The sequence below is a fragment of the Rhinatrema bivittatum genome, chromosome 1 (assembly GCF_901001135.1).
Source record: "Rhinatrema bivittatum chromosome 1, aRhiBiv1.1, whole genome shotgun sequence".
NCBI classification, from domain to species: Eukaryota; Metazoa; Chordata; class Amphibia; order Gymnophiona; family Rhinatrematidae; genus Rhinatrema; species Rhinatrema bivittatum.
The window spans coordinates 595,151,393-595,171,127 of record NC_042615.1 but is presented as its reverse complement, the minus strand read 5'-3'; the positions used below and the strand labels follow the sequence as shown (position 1 = coordinate 595,171,127).

General features: G+C 45.1%; 1 protein-coding gene across 4 annotated transcripts in view; it reads left to right on the top strand.

The window, feature by feature from the left end:
• Window positions 1-19,735, top strand: part of GRAMD2B (GRAM domain containing 2B) — a 185,041-nt gene that overhangs the window by 55,367 nt on the left and 109,939 nt on the right. Inside the window, exon 1 of one of the 4 annotated variants that reach the window (XM_029619473.1) lies at window positions 16,267-16,681. The exons of 2 other annotated variants lie outside the window; for them this stretch is intronic. Coding sequence is in view for 1 of the 2 variants with exons in the window: in XM_029619463.1 (XP_029475323.1) it covers window positions 16,608-16,681 (74 nt within the window). In the remaining variant the exon portion in view is untranslated. Of the gene's footprint in view, window positions 1-16,266; window positions 16,682-19,735 lie in introns of those variants that run through there. One more of the 4 variants, XM_029619463.1, reaches the window with a different exon arrangement.

The window sequence follows — 19,735 nt, the reverse complement described above, 5'->3', positions numbered from 1 at the left end:
GGTACCTCAGTCTCCTAGTCTCACAATGTCCTTCTGCAGTTCCTTGCAATCTGCTGCTGTTTTAACAACTTTGAATAATTGCATGTCATCTGCAAATTTGATACCTTCAGTTGTTTTTCCCTTTTCCAGATCATTCATGAATAGGTTAAACTAATGACTTTCCCCTAGTTGGGAAAACTGACCACTTAGTCCAACTCTCTGTTTCCTTTCTTTTAACCAGTTACCAGTCCATAGGCCCGATGTAATAAGGTGTGGTATGCTAATGCACTGGGAGTTTTAAAAACGTGTGCTGAGTGCACTCAGCACGGGCCGATCCCACATTTTAATATGGGGAAGTCTCTTAGACATGATTTATGAGCACAAAACATAGGGCCTCCTTTACTAAGCATTTTTCCCCATAGAGACAGAATGGGAGAAAAGCCATAGTAAATCAGGCCCATGATTTATATGCATCACATGTGATTTATGCACAGAAAACATTTTTTGTGCACATAAATCATATTCATGAGCAGAATATAAGCTTTGTGTTTGTGCAAAGCATGTTTTCTGTGCATAAATCCCAATTATACTGATCCCGGCACCGGAACTCCTGCTTCTGACAGTAGATTAACGCTAGCACTGGAAACTTTACTCCAGCTCTGACCAGGAATAAAAGTTCCATCGCTAGGAAAACCTGAGTTAAGCCAGCGCTTTGGGAGGGCTAATAGCTAATGCCTCAAGGAGCATGGGATTTCCATGTGAGGGCACTAAGCTAGATGCGGTTTTACACGCATATTTTTGTGCGCAAAACTCCTTGCTGCATTGGGAGTAACATTTGTACACAAAAACTGTGCAAACCTGTGGGTGAAACTGCGCACTCTGCTGAACGCACCTTATTGCCTTGGGCCCCACAATAAGACACTGCCTCCTAGCCCATGACTTTTTTTTATTTCCTGAGGAGTCTCTCATGGGGGAGTTTTGTCAAATGCCTTCTGAAAATTCAAATACACTGTATCAACCAGCTCAGCTTGATCTACGGGTTCATTTACTGTCATTTGTTAAGCAAAGCAACCATAAAGTGCATTATTGGGCTGGAACTCCAACCATTTGCTTGCAAAAAGAATTGTTTTTCTGACCCTGCTTACCATGTCAATTAGTTTGCTTCTTTTTATTTTTTGTGCCTTTTCTACCTCTCTATCAAAGCAGTCAATGCTAGTTTCCCCTGCTGCTATAGATTACTAGTGACTCCAGGCAGGGTTATTAAATGGTTCCAGCTCTTCCTGGACAGGCTAAACCAGTTCTGCCTTTTCCTCACTGCTGTTCAAATCAGAAACTGCCAAACCAGGACTGGTTCAGCCTTTCTGGGTAACCTGGAATCATCTTGCAAACCTATGTGAGGATATTAGACGGGCTTAATTGGTTGTTTGTCTTTCTTTGCACATTTTGCTGCATGCAGGGACTATAAATCCCAGAAACTGGTTCAAGCTAGGGTTACCAGATGACATAAGATGGAGAAAGGGCTTATCCCAGACAGAAACGAAGACATACAAAGTAAATAAGAACAAATCATTTTTAATAATTATTGCTCAAATTTATTAGCAAAATGTTTTGCATGTACTTTCAATGAACCTAACATTTAATATCCTAAAAAATTGAAAGAAAGCAGAAAACGTAAAAAATAATCATGAAGTATGTTTACCTTTCCTGAAGCACACTAAAAGAGAAAGCCTTGAAAGTAGAAAACTCTCTCTTCTGTCTAATTTTTCACCCTTTTAAACCTATAGGATTGATAACTCTGTGTATCCCCAAAGATAAGATACTAGGACAGCTAATACCTCCAGGACTGACAACACTGTGTGTGACAGGCACTCCGTTCTGTTACCAGTAAGTCCTGGGGTTTTTCTGGTGCTAGTAAATAATATCAGTGCAGGTTAGTGATTGAGGGAGGGATCCATTCTAATGCAGCCCCTCCCTCTGAGGGAGCTGGAATGGACATCCCCTTTGCTAGTTTTTATAGCAGCTCTCCGCTGAGAGCTCAGGGGGCAGCCTAGCTTATTTTTGGAGGTTTAGGAGGCATCTGGAGGTTTTTGCCTGAGTTCATATTTTTTTGGGCCTGCCCTAGGGCTCCAGCAAATCCTGCTCGTGGCCTGTGAGTTGGGTCAGGGATCTGCTTTCTTCCTATCTTCTCCCTAAGACGTGCCCCTCTACACCCTCGACGAGGACAGAGGAAGTGGCGACTCGAGGCCAGGACCTTCGGTGTTTGCATCATTTTTTGTGGGAAAGACTTTGTTTTGGAAGATCTAGGAGGAAGGTCCGGCTGCTCCCTGTCTACCCAAAAGAAGATTGGAGCTGCTAATCCAGCCTGGATCCTTCCAGTCAGGGATCCTAAGAGCATGAAATACTGAAGAATTACTAACCTTGAGTAAAGAACTCTTCAAGATCACTGAGGATGCCTCACAGGAGTCTTTGCCCCTGGGGGGGAGAGAGAGAGTTTCGGAGCTCTCTGTGCAGAGTCCTTTCTACATTTTTACCAGTTTGGAAGGGGTTTCCCGCCCTCTAAGGAATACCTTGCCCAACTGGGGGGCTCTAGTTTTTCAAGCTGGGGGGGCTAGAGATTTCCTTGACATTGGTTTAGGACCCTCCTGCACAGACAGAGGAAAGAGACTGTAAAAGAATCAAACCAGAGAATACCGTGCTGCTGCAGTTTACGTTTTATTGTGCCATGATCCACCAGCGTTTTAACAGTAAAGATTATTATTTTGGACAATCTCCCAGTGACTCTGAAGAGTTGGGGTTTTTTTGGCCACTTCTAGCACCCATAGTGAATATATGTACTCCTCTCCCAGGAAACAAGAGAAGGGAAAGATGTGAGAAAAGGGCACTCCTGGCCGTGAACGTAGAACTTTTCCCCACCAACAATGGATCCCGACCCTGTGGGAAAGGAAACTATGTTAGAGCTAGACAGGAGCAAATACAGCCCTGAAGAGACATTACAAACTTGTACAGCCTCACCGAAATGATTACTAGGACGACTAATCCAGTCCTGGTTTTATCCTATTGTATGCATGCAGATGTAGTTCTGATTTCTCAATGAAAAGAAAAAGCAGGACTTTATCCGCATGCATGCAGTGGCTTAGCCTATCCTAGGTGACATGACATCATCTGTTAACCATGTAGAGATGAAATCAATCTCATAGCACATAGTACAGGAATTTTCCAAAATAGTAGCCTCACTGACTGAAGTGTTGAAGAAAAACGCCCCCTTCAGGTAGGCCTCGGAACAATCGGCCTTTGTCAGCTTGAAGAAGGCATTCACTTCCTCCCAGATATTGATGCATCTGGACCCTATGCTACCCTTCATTGTGAAGGCTAATGCATCAGGAGGAGCCATTCTGTCTTAGAGGAAGAGGCCTGGGAATCTCCTCCATCCTTGCACTTACGTTTCTCGAAAGGTAGTGCCCACCACATGGAACTACCACATCTATGATAAAGAATTATTAGCAATTGTGAAGAAGTATACAGGAGAAAACCCCAGAACACTTTAAAGGATTGGCTCCAGAGAACTGGCCTGGTCCATCTTAAACCCAATACAGCAGGGAATCCTGGTCCTGGGCAAAAATCCCTGAGAAAGGTGTATAATTAGCCGGAAACAGGAGGCCCAGGAAAGAGAAAGAAGCCTAGAGAAAGAGATACTTCTGCTTTTGTTTTGTGAACTGCAAAGAATAACAGAGCTGCTTTTGTTTGTTTCTTGATATTAAATAAAGAAGTTTGTGAGAGATTTGCCAGAGTCCAGCCTGAATCTATTCTCTAGCCACCCCAAAGACTGTTTACATTGCTACATATGGTATCAGTTAGGGGGTTTCTGCACTAAGCCGGCATACACACATGCTAAAAGAAGAAAAAAAAAGGGGACTTTTTTTTTTAACTTTCCTGTGATTTCTCCTTTATTAGGCCTCACTGCAGTGGCAGGCAAAAGTTAAATTTACAGCAGGCTAAGAAGGATAGCTTCATTTGAACTGAGGGACTTATATGTATAGTGAGTCAGAGCTGAATAGGCAGGTTTTATTTTATTTTTCCTGTGAGAAAATAGGAAATTGTATTTGAGTATGCCAGAACAGGGCAAAGCCCTTCAGCAAACTTTCGTGGTGCCAGAGTCAGTAGGCTAAAATGGAATGAGCCATTTAGACCCTCACCGAAGGACAGCAGAAAACATGGGGGCAGCGCACACCCTGACTCAATAAATTGGCCGGTACTGACTGACATTGGTGAGCCCCCGGCAGATGCCACTGAACCAGTTGGCACAAGCAATGAAACCACCATACTGCAGGCATGGCCTCCACCTCCTGGATGTGTTCTTAAAGAATTTTGAAAGAATTGCCAAAAGTCAGCTGGACCATACCTAGCAAATCTGCTTGCCTGCTAGAGCTAAGTGACATTCAGGCAGCAAGTCCAAATGGGCAACCAACTATTCTGCGGTCAAAACTACATCCTGGAAAGAATGGGTTATACAATGGAGACCTATCAGCAGCAGTTCCAAAAGAGTACCTACAGCTAGAGAAAACCCCACATAGCCTCTTTCATCAGTTAAAATATGCCAGATGGAAATGGCTGCAGCTAGAATTGAAAACAAGCCTAGAGGAAGCCAATCTGGTCCTTCTGGAGCTGTTTCTAGACGAGCTGGACCAATCTATGCAGAACTGGTTATGTCAACACCCAGGGCTCACCCTGGACAAAACATCAGAAATGGCAAATGCCTTCCATCAGACTCAGCTTATGTCTGAAGTAGTACGGAGGCTGGAAACACAATCCACACAGGCTTCCTATTGTGATAATAAGAGTATAGGACCCCAAAGAACAGTCCCCAGAGCAGGACAGCTCTGCTTCTATGCTTGGAGCTTGTTTCATCTGCTTGTTTCATCTTTGGAAAATGAGGCCACTTGGCCAGGGACTGTCACTACAAAAGAGGCAAATCAATGGAGGTCAGCCTGGTGACCCCACCAGCACCAAAGGTTAGAGTAGCCAATAACAAAGGAAAACCTTCCAAGGGAGGATGATCGCTGATTTGGAAGGTGGCTGCCCAAAAATGTAATGAGATTATGGATGCCTTCCCCTTCTGCTCGCTTTTTTGCTGGGCAGCATAAAAAGGAACATTATCCATATTGTAAGAAAGAGACAAGGAACCCTTTGTACAATGCTTAACAAACAAAAAAAGAAAAGTGGAGATCAGACATCCGGTTCGTGGAGCGAAGGCACCATGAGATGAATGGGGTCTACAAGATTATGATTTGTTTCATAGCAATCAAGATACGCTCCCACTGTGGATTATTTTTAAATGATATTGAATTACAAGCTTGATGCTTCCTTAATGGTTCTAAGTTCAAATGAGAGTCTAAGCCCCTGAGGCAGCCGTTGCATGAACGGTGAAACCCGGCCTGAGTCGGGCAGTTATTTAAAAAAAAAAGTCACTACTACAATAAAGATTGAAAAAGATTTTGGCATCTAATCCTCTTTGGTTTTCCTAACGGCTTTTTTAGATCGCCTACCTTCTTGTTTTTTGGGTCCAATTTCAGTCAAGGTCAGCAAGAGGTCATTGTCCAGCAAATCCTGGCTACAAGAGACCATCAGGATGTCTGCACTATCTCATTCATAGGAAGGGCTACACTTCAGAGGATCATAGATAGGAACTAGCAGAGCATGTTCATGCCGACAGATTCCTAGCCCATTTCTATAGAAAACTCAGCAAACCCAGACCTTTGCCCCCAGCGGCCATCTAGTGGGATGGTGTTCTGTATGGTGGGTCTCGAACCAGAGAATCTCAGAGCTTGGGGTGCAGATCCTTAGTATTAGCCATAGGACTGGCTGACCTCAAAACATCATGTAAGCATATCAGTGTGACACCTGTCAAGTTTCATTAAAGTGTGTCCTGTGTTTAATACTAGCAGCTTTCCAGTAATGGGAGATCCAAAGGGGTGGGTAGGAGATAGTGAATGAAAGGAGAATCTTTCCCCCTGAGGAAATGGGTTCTGAGTCATAAGGGGAGTTCTGAAGTTGTTGGAGTCTGAATCTTTTCTTGAGGAGTTCAGGACTAGAATGGTGAAGATATTTTGATCTGCTGGAGAGAGTAGAAGTGACTCTTTGGTAAGGGCTAAAGGCCAGCTGGAAGGAGAGGACCCCCTAATCCAAGGGAACACCATCAGTTCCAGGGAAGTATGAAGCCAGTGAATGGTAGAGCAGAAACCATTTTCCATTCTTCAGTGGGGACCTAAAGGAAGGAAAACGTTTTATTGGGAACCGGAGAGGAAAAATCTTCAGTGCAACTGTACTCAAGTGACATGGAAAAGTGAGTAATTACTTCTGAACTGATGGACAGCCTGAGAAACTGTGCTTATTTTTATAGAATTGTGAACTGCCTTTGTGAATTCTTCTTGGCTTTCACCTTGGATTCTGTTTTCTGCCATAAATTATTTTTCTTGTTTTGGAACTTTTGCGTGGGCTGGTTTTGTTTGCTGATCCCTGGGGCCCTGCAGGGGAATCCTGCTCCCCATGGCACAAATCCGTGCATTTTTCCAGAGGCCACAACGGGTTGGCTAGTGCTCTGCAGCTTTTGAAGGTGACCCCCAGTGAAAACTGAAACAGCAAGATTTGTCTGGCTAACTTTGGGAATTAGCCAGCCAAACTTGAATATCGACCTCTTAATGCTTTACTGTTTCAGTAACGTACACCTACAGTGCTACACTAACCTCTGAGATGAGAAGTCTAGCTACCAGTTTTTGTGCCTGATACATAAGGCAGCAGCGGAAAGGGGTAACACCACAAAGTTAATATTGCTCAATTAGTGTTGGGTAAACAGAGAGGAAGAGAGATAAAATAGCACACAGAGTCAGTGAGAGAGAAGGATTTTTATTGATGAGTCTCAGGAGCCATTCACATTCATAGCTATAGTCCCCAGCTCATGGGTCGATTTCTTTGATAAGGATAAGAACATTCTGTGCTGATTCTGCTTACCGTTATATCCACTTTGCATGCCATAATAGGCATGTAAAGTCAGTTTTAAATTGAAATATTTTCAATAACTACTCTCATTTTTAAAATAAAATATTTTTTCAAGCTTTGTTGTAAATACCTGGTTTACTTCTTTGTTCTTATGTGATTCTCTTTCTTTTTAGCATTTCAGATCTTTATCCTCCATTTCTGTGATTTCATTTTAATTTTTCCTCTTTCTTTCTCACTTTTGCTTTCTTTTCCCTAATATCTATCTCCATCGTCTCTCTCCCTCTCAAATGTAATGCTTCTTTCACTCATATTCTCCCTCCCAAACTTTCCTTTTCTCCAGTACCTCCACCCCGACCATCCACAGAACCACTGATTTTGAGTGAGGAAGGAGGCAGCACGAGGTAGCAATGACCAGCTTGCCACAGTTCTGCAGCAGGTGCCATAGCTATGGATCATAGTAAACCAGAGACCTTGCACATAGCTCATTATTCTATTAGGTCACATCTCCTTCCTGGCTAACTAGCAGAGGTGGGATCAGGTCTCAGTCTCAGTGCTATGCCTCCAAGTATAAATTAATAAACTATCATGGGTGCCCCCTCCCCCTGAAATATTTTGCAAATATTAGTATAAACTATAGTATCTAAAGGTGCCTAAATTACACAGGCAGTTAAAAAACCGTGTCACATCACCAACCTAGGTCTTGAGCAAACTGCATGGCATAGCAGCTGGTCTGCTTTCTCTCTTTTCATCTTTTTCCTCCAGCACCAAGTCATTTCCTGTTTTTGGTTTTGAAGTAAAGAATAGTGTATGCTAGCCCTTTTTGTCGTTTTCTTTGATCACAAGATATCACACAAGCAACAGAAAGTAAAACTCCTCTACGTTTATGGTGGAGTATCTCACACCATAAACGTTTGTTAGTGAACTCTCTTCACTCTGCTGAGTCTATGAAATTCTCCCTTCCGACGACATCCCTCAATAACATGGTAGATGATGACAGAAAAAAGCTAATTGGCCCATCCAGTCTGCCCAGTTATTCCTATCCAGACTGCCAAGGATATATCCCAGCTGCCAGCTATAGAGCATGACCACTTCAAAGATAACATTCCTTATCTAAAACAGAATTTGTTGCCTTCCCCCTTTGTACACCTCTGGGGTAGATGAACAAATATGAGTTCCTATTCAGATTACACCCAGCATCAGGGCCATGACAAAGATTAGGCAAGAAGGGTGACTGCCCTGGGTGCCAGACTGGCATAGAGCACCACACCACCCTTTTAGGTCAATCTGTGAGCCCAAAAGGGAAGGAGGACACTAAAAGCAATCTTTGGGGCGCTGATTTGTCTGGCGACAGCGCTGTCCAATGTCCCTCTCTTTCCATGTCTGAAAACAAAGCTTGGTGTTTGTTTTAGCATTGTAAACTGCTTTGTGACTGTTTTGGAAGAAGCAGTATATCAAAATAAATAATAATAATTTTCATAGTGATCAATACTAGTATGACCATTCTCCAAGCTGTTGCGTTCGGGCCTGCTCTTCGCCCTCGCTCCACCCTCTCTACCTCTAAGGCGACTCCCTCCGGGCCTGATGGACGGCTTGCTGTCGCGGAGTCTCCATGCCGCTTCTCCCCGGTATCCCTGGACCGGCTCGACGCTGCGGATCCACCATGTTCCTGATGACGTAGGGCGCACGCTCCGAAGTATGTACCAGCAAGAGCGCGAACCTCAGGGGCGTCCCCCTGTATTGACGTCATCCGCTTCCAACATAAAAGGTCTTCACTTGCGCTTACGATTCGAGTTAGCAAGGACTTTGATGGATTCGCTATAGGAATCGTTCCAAGCTACTCTGCCTCCTCGGACTTACCAGGGGTACCTGCTCCTCGGGGGCCTTTCTCTCTTTTCTCTATTTCAGATTGCAGATAGGAACCAGTACTCGCTCCTCGAGGGCCCATGTTCCTGAAGACCCTGAAGATTCTCTATTGCCTAGAGGCTATCGCAGATACAGACATTCGTGAGTTACCACAGCTCTCTCAGAGCTGTCCCTGGAACCAGGTACTCGCTCCTCGAGGGCCTAACTCTTTCCAGCTACTGAGCCTCTTTAAGATTCTATGTGAGATTGTTATCTACTACTGGCTATGTATACAGCATACCCTGTCTACTCACTATCTATAGTCTTTCTACAGCTCAGCAACCCTGGGATCACAGTTACAGTATCTGATAGAGATGTGAATTGTTTTTCTGATGATTGAAAATCGATATTTTCAAACTCGTCAGAAATTGGGGGCTCCCCGAAACTGATAGGAAAACCCCACAAAATTGTTTGTGGGGTTCTCTTATCGTTTTGGGGGAGGGCGGGAAAAATGGCACACAAAAACAACCCATAAACCCGCCCCAATCCTTTAAAACACATCCTTTAGCTTCCCCCACCCTCCCGACCCCCCCCCCCAAAAAACGTTTTTAAAGTACCTGGTGGTCCAATGGGGTCCCGGGAGTGATCTCCCACTTTCGAGCTGTCGGCTGCCACTAATCAAAATGGCGCCGATGGCCCTTTGCCCTTACCATGTGACAGGGTATCCGTGCCATTGGCCGGCCCCTGTCACATGATAGGAGTAATGGACGACCGGCGCATCTTTAAAAATGGCACGGGCCATCCAGTGCTCCTACCATGTGACAGGGGCCAGCCAATGGCACGGATACCCTGTCACATGGTAAGGGCAAAAGGCCATCGGCGCCATTTTGATTAGTGGCAGCCGACGGCCCGAGAGTGGGAGATCGCTCCTGGGATGCCCACTGGACCGCCAGGTACTTTTAAAAGTTTTTTTGGGGGGTCGGGAGGGTGGGGAAGCTAAAGAATGTGTTTTAAAGGGTCAGGGTGGGTTTTTTGTTTATCGGCTCGGGCGCAGCCGATAAAAAAAAAACCGATCGGACCACACGAAAAAAATTCCCCGATAGTCCCCAAACCCAGAATCAGAACCGATTCCATTTCCGATTCGCCCTGCCGGGCATACCAGCTCACTACTGCCACCTCTGGTGGTTCTACTAACCTGTCTAATAAAAGAACTATCTGTGTCTGTCTCCATACTCAAGCCTAGCCGGTGGTCTCTCTCAGGATATCCTCCTGGGGGTGCTGCCATCTGCCATCGGCCCAAGGATTCACCTATTCACTACAGTGTGCTCACTCCTCCCACTTCAGGAGCTGAGCATACAGGGGCGGATTGACCTATCGGGGGATCGGGCATCCCCCAGTGGGCCGGTCTACCTTGTCACATGGTCTCGACCGCGTGGCTCTTCCTCAGCCCAGCCTCAACGCCTTCCAGTCAGCCCCTGCCAGAGGCCAAGCCGGCAGGGGCCGAAGAAATACAAATCGAGGCCGGCGGGGGCCAAAGAAAAGAAGATGGGAACCTCCCAGCTAGCCCCCGCCAGAGAAATTAAAATCGAGGCCGGCGGCGGCCGAAGAAAAGAAGATGGGTGCCTCCCAGCCAGCCTGAAGTGGGGGCTGGCTGGGCGGCGCCCATCTTCTTTTCTTCGGCCGCCGCCGGCCTCAATTTTAACTTCTTCGGCCCCCGAAGGCTGGCAAGGGCCGAATAAATTAAAATCAAGGCCGGCGGCGGCGGAGGCTGAAGCAAAGAAGATGGGCGCCTCCCAGCCAACCTCAAGCGGGGGCTGGCTGGGCAGCGCCTATCTTCTTTTCTTTGGCTTCTGCCGGCCTCGATTTTAATTTCTTCCGTCCCCGCCGGCCTCGATTTTAATTTCTTCGGCCCCCGCCGGAGACCAAGAGGGCCGAAGAAATTAAAACTGAGGCCGGCGGGGGCCAAAGAAATTAAAATCAAGGCCGGTGGTCTCCGGCGGAGGCTGAAGAAATTACAATCGAGGCCGGCGGGGGCCGAAGAAGTGAACCGCCGCCGGAGACCAGCTGTTAAGCCTTTGATCGGATGGGTGCTTCTGTGTGTATGTGAGAAAGGAACGGTGCTTTTGTGTGTGTGTGTGTGTGTATGAGAATAGTGCAACTTTTGAAAAGTTGGATGAAAGATTAAATTACTGAATTTTAAGCGTCCCTCTTCTAGAAAATAAAATGTAGCAAAGTGGGTAGAGACAAATATTAAAGCAAAAAAAAAAAAATTTAAACTATTTAAAATGTTCATCTCAGCAAAATCACAAATTTAAGATACTGATGCCAGGTGGGTTGTTTTTCTTTTTTTAGCATAATTTAAGCATGAAGACTAGAATAGTTCCAATCTGAAATGGTTTTGCTATTTTTTAAGCCTTTAGAAAATGTATATTTTTAAATGACTAAGACTGGAATCTTCCCATTTAAAAGGGAAGTTGACTAAGGAGGTCTTTCAGTTCCATATATCCCACATGAATAATCATATGACTGATAGTTTGAAGAAAGACACTTGCTTTATTGCCTGAAAACGCAAAACAAGAGAAGCTGTACGGTGTGGGTGGCTGTCCCTTGGGAGGACAGAACCTGAAGGAAGGGTGTCATTTTGCCTTCTGATAGGAATGTGGTTTTCTTATTTAATGGTTGGGATCATCACTTTCACTTTTAGTAAAAGTGAAAAATGCAAGTCTGAAAGCAAGGTGCTTCTGTGAGTGTAATGTGTATGTGAGACAGGGAGGGTGCTTCTGTGTGTCAGTGTGTGTGTGCAAGAGATATGGAGCATGTTTTTGGCTGGCTTGTGGCTGTGAGATAGAACATGTGTGTAATTGAGAGCTTGTGTGTAAGTGAAATAGAGAGAGCATGTGTATGATTGAAAGCCTTTGTGTAAGTAAGAGAGAGCGAGAGCATTGTGTGATTGAGAGAGACTGGCCAGAGAGGTGACATGTGTATGTGTGAGACTGATCAGGGAGGTGACTGGTATTTGTGTGCTCGTGTGTGAGTGAGTGAGAGAGAGAGAGACTGGTTGGGGAGATGATTGGTGTGTGAGAGACAGAAACTGGTCTTGAGGGTATGACTGGTGTGTGTGTGTGTGTGTGTGAGTGAGAGAGAGAAGAGATTGGTTGTGGTCCCTAAGGAAGAGGCCCATGAGGACAGCTTCAGCAGCTACTGCTGCTTCTGGCGTCACCTGCAAGGGAAAGGAGTAGGAGAACTGCTGGAGAGGGTAAGTAAAGGTGGCTTTTTAAGTTCATTTTTCTTGATTACCATTTTAATTATTGGGTAGTATGTGATGTGTCTGCTGTTTGAAATATTTTATTGGTGTTTGGTAAAGGTTTCAAAATTTCCTTGAGTCTTTAATTATTGGATATTCTATTCATCAGCTGTTTTGAAATTATTTTATTAGTATGATTTTATAATTATGAGTCATGATTTATATATCTTGATTTTATTGATTGTTTCATGAGGAATGGTGACATTTTTGTTTTTCCATTGTTGCACTGTATAGAGTCTGGCATGATACGTTTTACAGTTTAGTTTTTGTCTGCACATTTCTATTTATACTTTATGTGGCTTTATTCTGTATTTGGTGAGAGTTTGTGTTCTGCATGCAAAGACTGAGAGGAAGCATTCTTTTAGCATGTGGTTTCTCTGTAGGGATCTGTAGTAGCTTGGCCTGTTCTGTTTTCCTGAAAGGAGGTGTATTGATATTTTAGATTCTGGTGTAATATTTGTGGTATTCTTTTTCATAGGTGGGGTTGTTATTCTTTGAGTTTTGGCAAATAGTACTGTGTTGATACGGGAGTAGCATGCTGAAATATAGGGGTGTGTACATATATATGTAAATTATATATGTAAATTATATATGTAAATTATATTGTATATGTAATTGGGTACCCATGGGCCAGTAAGGAGAAAAATCCCCCGGGCCACTATTTTCCCTCAATCCGCCCTTGTGAGCATAACAGGGTACTAGCTCTCATCTAATGTCTCCGTCCATCAGACATCAGCATCATAACAGTTTGCAACGCAGCACGGAGATATAACAGAGTGCTAACTCCTCCCCTCTGGAGTAGCAAACCTCTAACAGATTGCTAACTCCTCCCTCCTGGGGAGTTCACTCATACAGATTGCTAACTCCTCCCCTCTGGGGGAGCAAACCCTGACACAAGCATCCAGCCTCCTAGGTCCCCATGGCCTTTTCAGACAATAGCTTGCCACCATCAACCTGCCACACTTATCCAGTGGGCACAAGGAGCACAAAAGCCTGCCAGGGAAATCTGGCTACATGAGTGCCTGCATTTCCACTAGGACATCTAGATACTACTATACCTGCAGCTTGCAAGACAGAAGAGCTGTAGCGAACTCAGTCATAGGAGCCACTACCCAAAGGGTGTGCCATTGGCATATAGTTAGGTAGAGTTTGAGGGGACATAAGGCAGTGACAACCCAGTCACTGGAAGAAGAAGGAGATGTTTTGTGTCAGCCCATGCAGCTGGAAGGAGACTGTTCAGTTAGGCAAGCAGAGAGGGGGGCAGGTCATCTGTTAGCCCATGAAGCCAGAAGAAGACCACAAAGTTCGACAGGTTAAGACAAGACTGGTCTTGCACTGGTCCATGTTAATGTAAAAAGGAGGATGCTGTGCTGTAGGTGGGAGGCAATGGGGTCTGCCCTGGAGAGAGAAAGAAAAGGGCACTGGGATCCAGCTTTTGGGCAGAAGGGATGAGGTGAAGGGGTAGAGTGCAGGGTCCAACCTAGGAGATGAGGGAAGAAGGGAAAGAGCGCTGGAGTGGAGTTCATCTTGGGAAAAATGGGAAGGGAAAGGGTAGTGTGCTGTTTGGAGTCAGACTGGAGAAGAGGCGAAAGGGGGAGAGTGCTGCTCAGGGTCAGCCTGGAGGGAAGAAGAAGGAGTGTGTTGCTGGGGTCCACCTTGGGAATAGGGAGAAATGGGAGAATGCTGGGTTCCAATCTTTGGAGGAGAAATAAGAGACAAGAGGTGACGGATGAAAGTACTGGGATCCAGGCTTTGGGAGAAGGAGTGGGGAGGGGCAAATGCTACTGGGGTCCAGCTCTGAGCGGGGAGAGAAAAGGGAAAGAAAGCTGAAGCCAAGCCTTAGGAGAAGGGAGAGGTGAAAGGGAAGAATGCCCAGGGTCCGTTTTGGAGGAGATGTGAAGGGGAAATGTACTTGGGTCCAGCCTTGGATGGAGGGGTGATTAAGAGAGAGAATGTTGGGGTTCAGTTTGGAGGGAATAGGGTGGAAAGGGGGAATGTGTTGGGGGGTTTGTCCAAATGAGGGAGAGTGGAAAGGGAGGAAAATGTTGGTGCCCTCTCGGAGCGGGTGTTGAGAGGTGGGAGGGGAAATGCTGAAGTCTCACCTGTGGTAGGTGGGTAAGGAGAGAAACTGGGGTCTGTCTTGGGGAGGAGAATAGAAAGGAGAAAATGCTGCAGCCTTCCCCTCCATAGATCCACAGGAGTGTTAGGGCTCCAATTCAATATTGTTTACAAGTTTCTATTTCCAATTTGTGGTCCCTTATTCTGTATTTGGTGGGGATCAGTCCATGTTTTGCATGTGTGACAGAAGTGAAGGATTTTGCTAGTGTTTAGTTTCTGGGTAGGGGATCTGTACCAGTCCAGTTTATTCTATTTTCCCAGTAGGAGGTGTAGAGGTGTTCTAGAGCCCCTTGCCCTATATTTGCAGTGCTGCCTTTTTATAAGAAGGGTTGGTCCTGTGTGCGTCCTGGGTGTTGGTACTGTTATGGTATCATAGGTTTGCTACTAAAGTTTTTAGTGTGTTTTTGGCTAAGTTATGTGATTCATCACAATGTCATGAATGCAAGAGAACAGGTAAATGGGAATCAGTTTTTTACTCTTTCAAATAATCCAAAAACTAGAGGACGTGCCATGTAGCACATTTAAAACAAACAAGAACATTCTTTTCATGCAATGCACAAAGAAGCACTGGAATTCATTGCTGGGGAATGTAGAAAGGCAGGTAGCATAGCTAAGTATAAAAAAGGTTTGGACAAGATCTTGGAAGATAGACTTGGGAAAAGCCACTACTTATCCCTGGGCATAGTAGCAAGGGATCTATATGTTATTTGGGATCCTGCCAGGTACTCTTGACCTGGATTGGCCACTGTTGGAAACAGGATGCTGGGCTTGATGGACCTTCAGTCTGATCCAGTATGGCAAGTCTTATGTTCTTATGTCTGGTAGTGGAGGAAGTTTGCTTTGCTGTTAATGAGATCTAGAACCTAATAAGTTTAATATAATCAAAAATTCTATAATTCAGTAGCAATGAAAAAGGCATACTCATTGAAGCCACTACCTTCGCTGACTTAATTTAATAATCATTTGCCAAAAAAACATTCTTTAACTGACATTTGAAATGGCTAACTTGTAAAATGTTCTTATTTATTTTCTACTAATGTCCTTTAAAACAAACTGTTTTTGTCACTTTCAAAAATTACTTATTCAAAATAGCTGATAGTAATTTTGATAACTGTAACTTCCCAGGAATTATCTTATTAAACCAGATAGGTACCATTTCCCAAAACTTCTTAACAAATAGGGGAAATTCATCAGCTCTTTAGGAAACTTAATTCCACTCCCGCCTAAACCACTGTTTCATTGAAGCGGACTTCCTCCAAGCGATTAACATTAAGGTGCGAGGTTTCCACGTTGCAACTTCTACTTTACAACATCTCAGTTTATTACATTGTAAATCCTTCATGGCTTTGAACAGTAATTAAACGGCAAGTCTCCTGACAATCTTTATTAGTGGAAGTAATGACTTCAATGAGCAGGCCTTTTTTTTTGCTTCTGTTGTGTGCTGTGCTCATGGAGAGGGTGCGCTTTTTCACTTTGCCATAGCTGCCAAATCCCTTACCCGTGCCTCTGCCAGCCAGCCAGATCCAGCTTCTCTTTAATCCTCTCATTGCAGCTTGTCAGACAGACCTGACTGCTAGTTAGTTCTATCATAATATGACCCAAGTTATTTCTAAATATGAAAAAAAAAAAAAAGTTTCTATTTAGACAGTATGGAAACATTCAATGGTTAACCGGGCAGGCCCTCCTGTCAGCTGCGTTGGTTTTGTCACGTTTATCATCCTCATGTACAGAATTCGAGTTGATCTATTATTAAATAACAAGGCGACCCTTCCTGAGGCCACATCCTGTCTGAATAATTTAACATATGGAACAGGCCAGGCCCTAGGCCTAGAGCGAACTTATGGGACTTCAAACTGCTCTAGTTGCAGCTTTCTTTTAAAAAGTAAAAAAAAAAAACTGGCCATCTCCCCTTTCATCTTTATGTTATTTTGTCCGGGGTTTTGTTTTTTTTTTTTCTCTTAATTAAAAGCAACCGTGTGCTGCCTGTCATCCAGGTCTTTCTTCCATCAACAGCCAAACAACAGCAGCTGTGATTTATCTCAAAGGGCTCCTGTTTCCAGGCGCACAGACACTTCCCGTCCCACTCCCCAGAAAGACTTGTTGAACAGCTTTGGAGAACGTTATAACTTTGTGTTTCCTCCCCAGCCTAACCGCATGTCCCCCTGTTTGTTTTGGGGTTTTTTTTTTGTAATCTTGCCGGAGATCTCAGCCAATCAGACCGGTTCTGACCTGGCCAGGTTAGGAGGCAGCAGCAGCCGCCGCCCCGCCAGAGCGCGCGCGCCTCAGTTGGCTGCGGGAGCCCAGAGGAGGGAGGCGGCCGCTGCCGCTGCTGCTGAGCCGGGCTGGGCGCTCGCCTTGTGCCTCCCGGGCGATGGTGCTCATGTTGGAGCCGTGCGAGGCGGAGAAGGGGCCCGGCAAGAAGGAGGGCAGGGGGCTTCCCTTCGGGTGAGTTGGAAAAAAGGCGCCCGTTCCCCACCCATTGCTTTCCGGCTGGGGAGTTTCGTAGGCTCGCTTTGATCTTTTTCTTTTTTTTTTTTCTTTCTTTAACAAATTGCTGGCCGAAAAGAGACCCGGGTGCGAAGGGAAACTTCTCTCGCAGCGCCCAGGGCAGCCTGGGGTGAGACTAGCTGTAGCTTCCTGGCGAGCTGTTGCAAGGCTTTGGGAAATCTGCTGAGCGGGGATGGTCGTGGCCGTGCAGTAAGGCTCGGAGAGCTTGCTAGCAACTCGGAGAAACTTAGGCCATCCGATCGGTGCATGGTCTCCCGCTTTTAAATGCGAGTAACTTCTGAACAAACTGCAGTAAGGTCCCGAGGAGCAGCGGGGCTGTGTATGCATATATATATATATGTGTCTATATTCATATTCGGCTTCTGCCTTCCTTCGTTTGGCAGTTTGTTTTTTTTTGTAGTTGCTGTAAGGTTTTGCTCTTTGCCGATGAAATAAGAATAAACAGGTGCTACTGCTTTTAAGTTCAGTTCGTCGGCGATCGTGTCACTTGTAAGTAGGAGGATGTGGATGGGCTTATTCTGTCCTCTCTGTGTGTGTACATTTCCCCATTAACAGAGTAATCCTGGGAGACATTCTACAGCAGGAGACGGACTACAGAGAGGATTTCTCTTACTTTGTGCCCCTATGGGGTAAAAAAAAAACAAAGTCGCACTTGCTTACAGCCAGAGCCCTCGCGATGCAGGGGAATTCTCGGATGCAGCTTCTTACCCCTCCTTCGATATTTTTGGGGGGTGGAGAGGATCTCCTCTTGTGGGTGTGCACTAGGGTCCTAATGGCTGGGGTTAAAGGTTCCATTTTTCTAAGGGGTAAAAACTGATCTTTTCCTCCTCCTTGATCTAACTGTTAATGTGATGTTTTCCACCACCCCTCCCCTCCTTGTTCGTCTGTTTTTTTTTTTGCGGTTATTTTGTTGTAGGTGGTGGTTCTTATTCTTATGTGGCTGATGCCCTTACATTATTATAGATTAAAATGTGGCACATTGCTACAGATGGTTGTAACATAACAGTAATCTACAACTTTCCGTAGATACTCTGATCCTAACTGACCTCTTCCTTTGCCAATAAGAAAAGAAAATACTTCAATACGTCTGAAAAAAAATCTAGGAAATGGGAGTTGCAGCTTTGCATGTCCCCCGCCCCCCCCCCCTCCTTTCCTGTCCCGTGCTCTCTGATGTTAGCCGCTAGCAAACGCTGACCTTTTTTTTAACAATAGGCACTATGCTGCTCTCCATACTTTTTTTTTTGTGTGTGAAGTACATATTTTATAATTCTTGCACAATGGAAAAAGCTAAACCAAACTTGTCAGGTAGGCTTTAGAGGAAAGCAGTATAAACAAGTGACGCTTCCGCCTTACGTGCACACAGAGAAGAAGCTGGCACACAAGTTACAGTAAGGCGGGCAGCAGTATGAAGGTGTAGATTAAAGGGAAAAAAAACACTTTTAGATAATGCAGTTGTAAGTTACACCTTACAATTTCTTCTTGTTTGATTTTTTTTTGTTTTGTTTTATTTTGTTTTAAAATGATAGAATCTCCTTCTCCTCATTAGCCCAACCCACTATCATGGGTTTCCAGCTCACTGAGCAGTGTCTAGACTGGTCCCTCTCTCCTCTCAAGTGTGATTGCACAATGAACAGCTGAAGAGCGGCCACCAGGCTTGGGTTTTTATTTTTAAACCATAGGTGTAGGAATGGAGTGGGCCACAGGTGCCATGGCCCTTCTGTAGAATTGTTTCAGGAAATCCAGGGCTGGGTGAGGGTAGGCAGGAGGAGGAGGAGAGCCACAATGCATCAGCCATGGCCATTTGTGCAGCTCTGGGCCCGGCTACTGCTTTCAATCCTCCTGGGACTCTACTGCTGAACGGGCCACAGCCGTAGTGGGGGCCAGGTGGCAGAGGAGAGAGAGGATGCGGCCTGAGGTACCACTGCTCGTAAGCAGGGGAGGGAGGGAGGGAATGGGGATCATGGGCCAGTGGAAGGGAGGGGGCAGAGCATGTGTGGAGCTGCCCCCAATCAAAAAGGCATTCTGCTGCCTCTGTTTTCAACCAGTGTGAGGCCATAAAATTGACACTCAAAACTATTAAGACAAGAAAGAACCAAGAAATAGGAGTCAGCCCACAAGAAGACTAAACACTCCAGGAAATCAGAGCAAAGTGTAACACATGTCCTGTATCCAATCGTAGCCAAGGTCTGCTACGCTTTCTAGATGTCTGCAAAATAAACTCTCATTGGACTATATTTTCTCTCTTCTTCTCTCCACAAAGAGGTGTCCTTGTGCTCATTTGGAATTCATTGGGGTATAGTGCTTTTTTTTTTCTTTTACAGTTTGATTACATCGATTGTGTATTTGCTACTTTCTTTTCAATGGTAGCACATAAACCACATGAGTGTTTATAACAAGTCACCTAATTCCTTACCTGATGAACTGCTGGTTATGTGCAGTGCCAGAATTGTAAAACGTTGAAAAGGGGGAAACTCATTTTAATCCTCATGGCCCCGATCAGCCACTGATCCTCATCAGGCCCTGCCACTGCTACCTCTTCTTTTTTTTTTTTTCTAGTAATCCTCCTTCAGCTGCTACCTGCTCTGGTGCTCTTGCTGGCCCTCCACACAGTGGTCCTGCCCTGCACAGAGCAATGATCCAGGACCCAATTGTACTATGTTTCTCTTCTAGTGACTGTTGTCAAAAGGCAAAGTGCATTTTTGCATGGTTTTTTTTTGTTTGTTTGTTTTGGGGTTTTTTTCATATTACTTTGAGACCCTTGTGGGTCTGCTTTGCTGTCTCCCCTTTTTCCCTGAGGGGGGTGTCTGCTCCCCTTTTTTTTATTCTCTCTGACTTTCCGTCTGCCTTATTGCTCTGCATGCAGAACCAAGCAGCTTGCACACCGTTCTTTCTTTTTAAGAAGGTGCCAAGACAGGCTGGTGTACTGGCTCTGGAAATGCAGTGGTTTAAGCGCAGGGCAGGGAAGAAGACTCCATAAGTCCCATTGCGGAA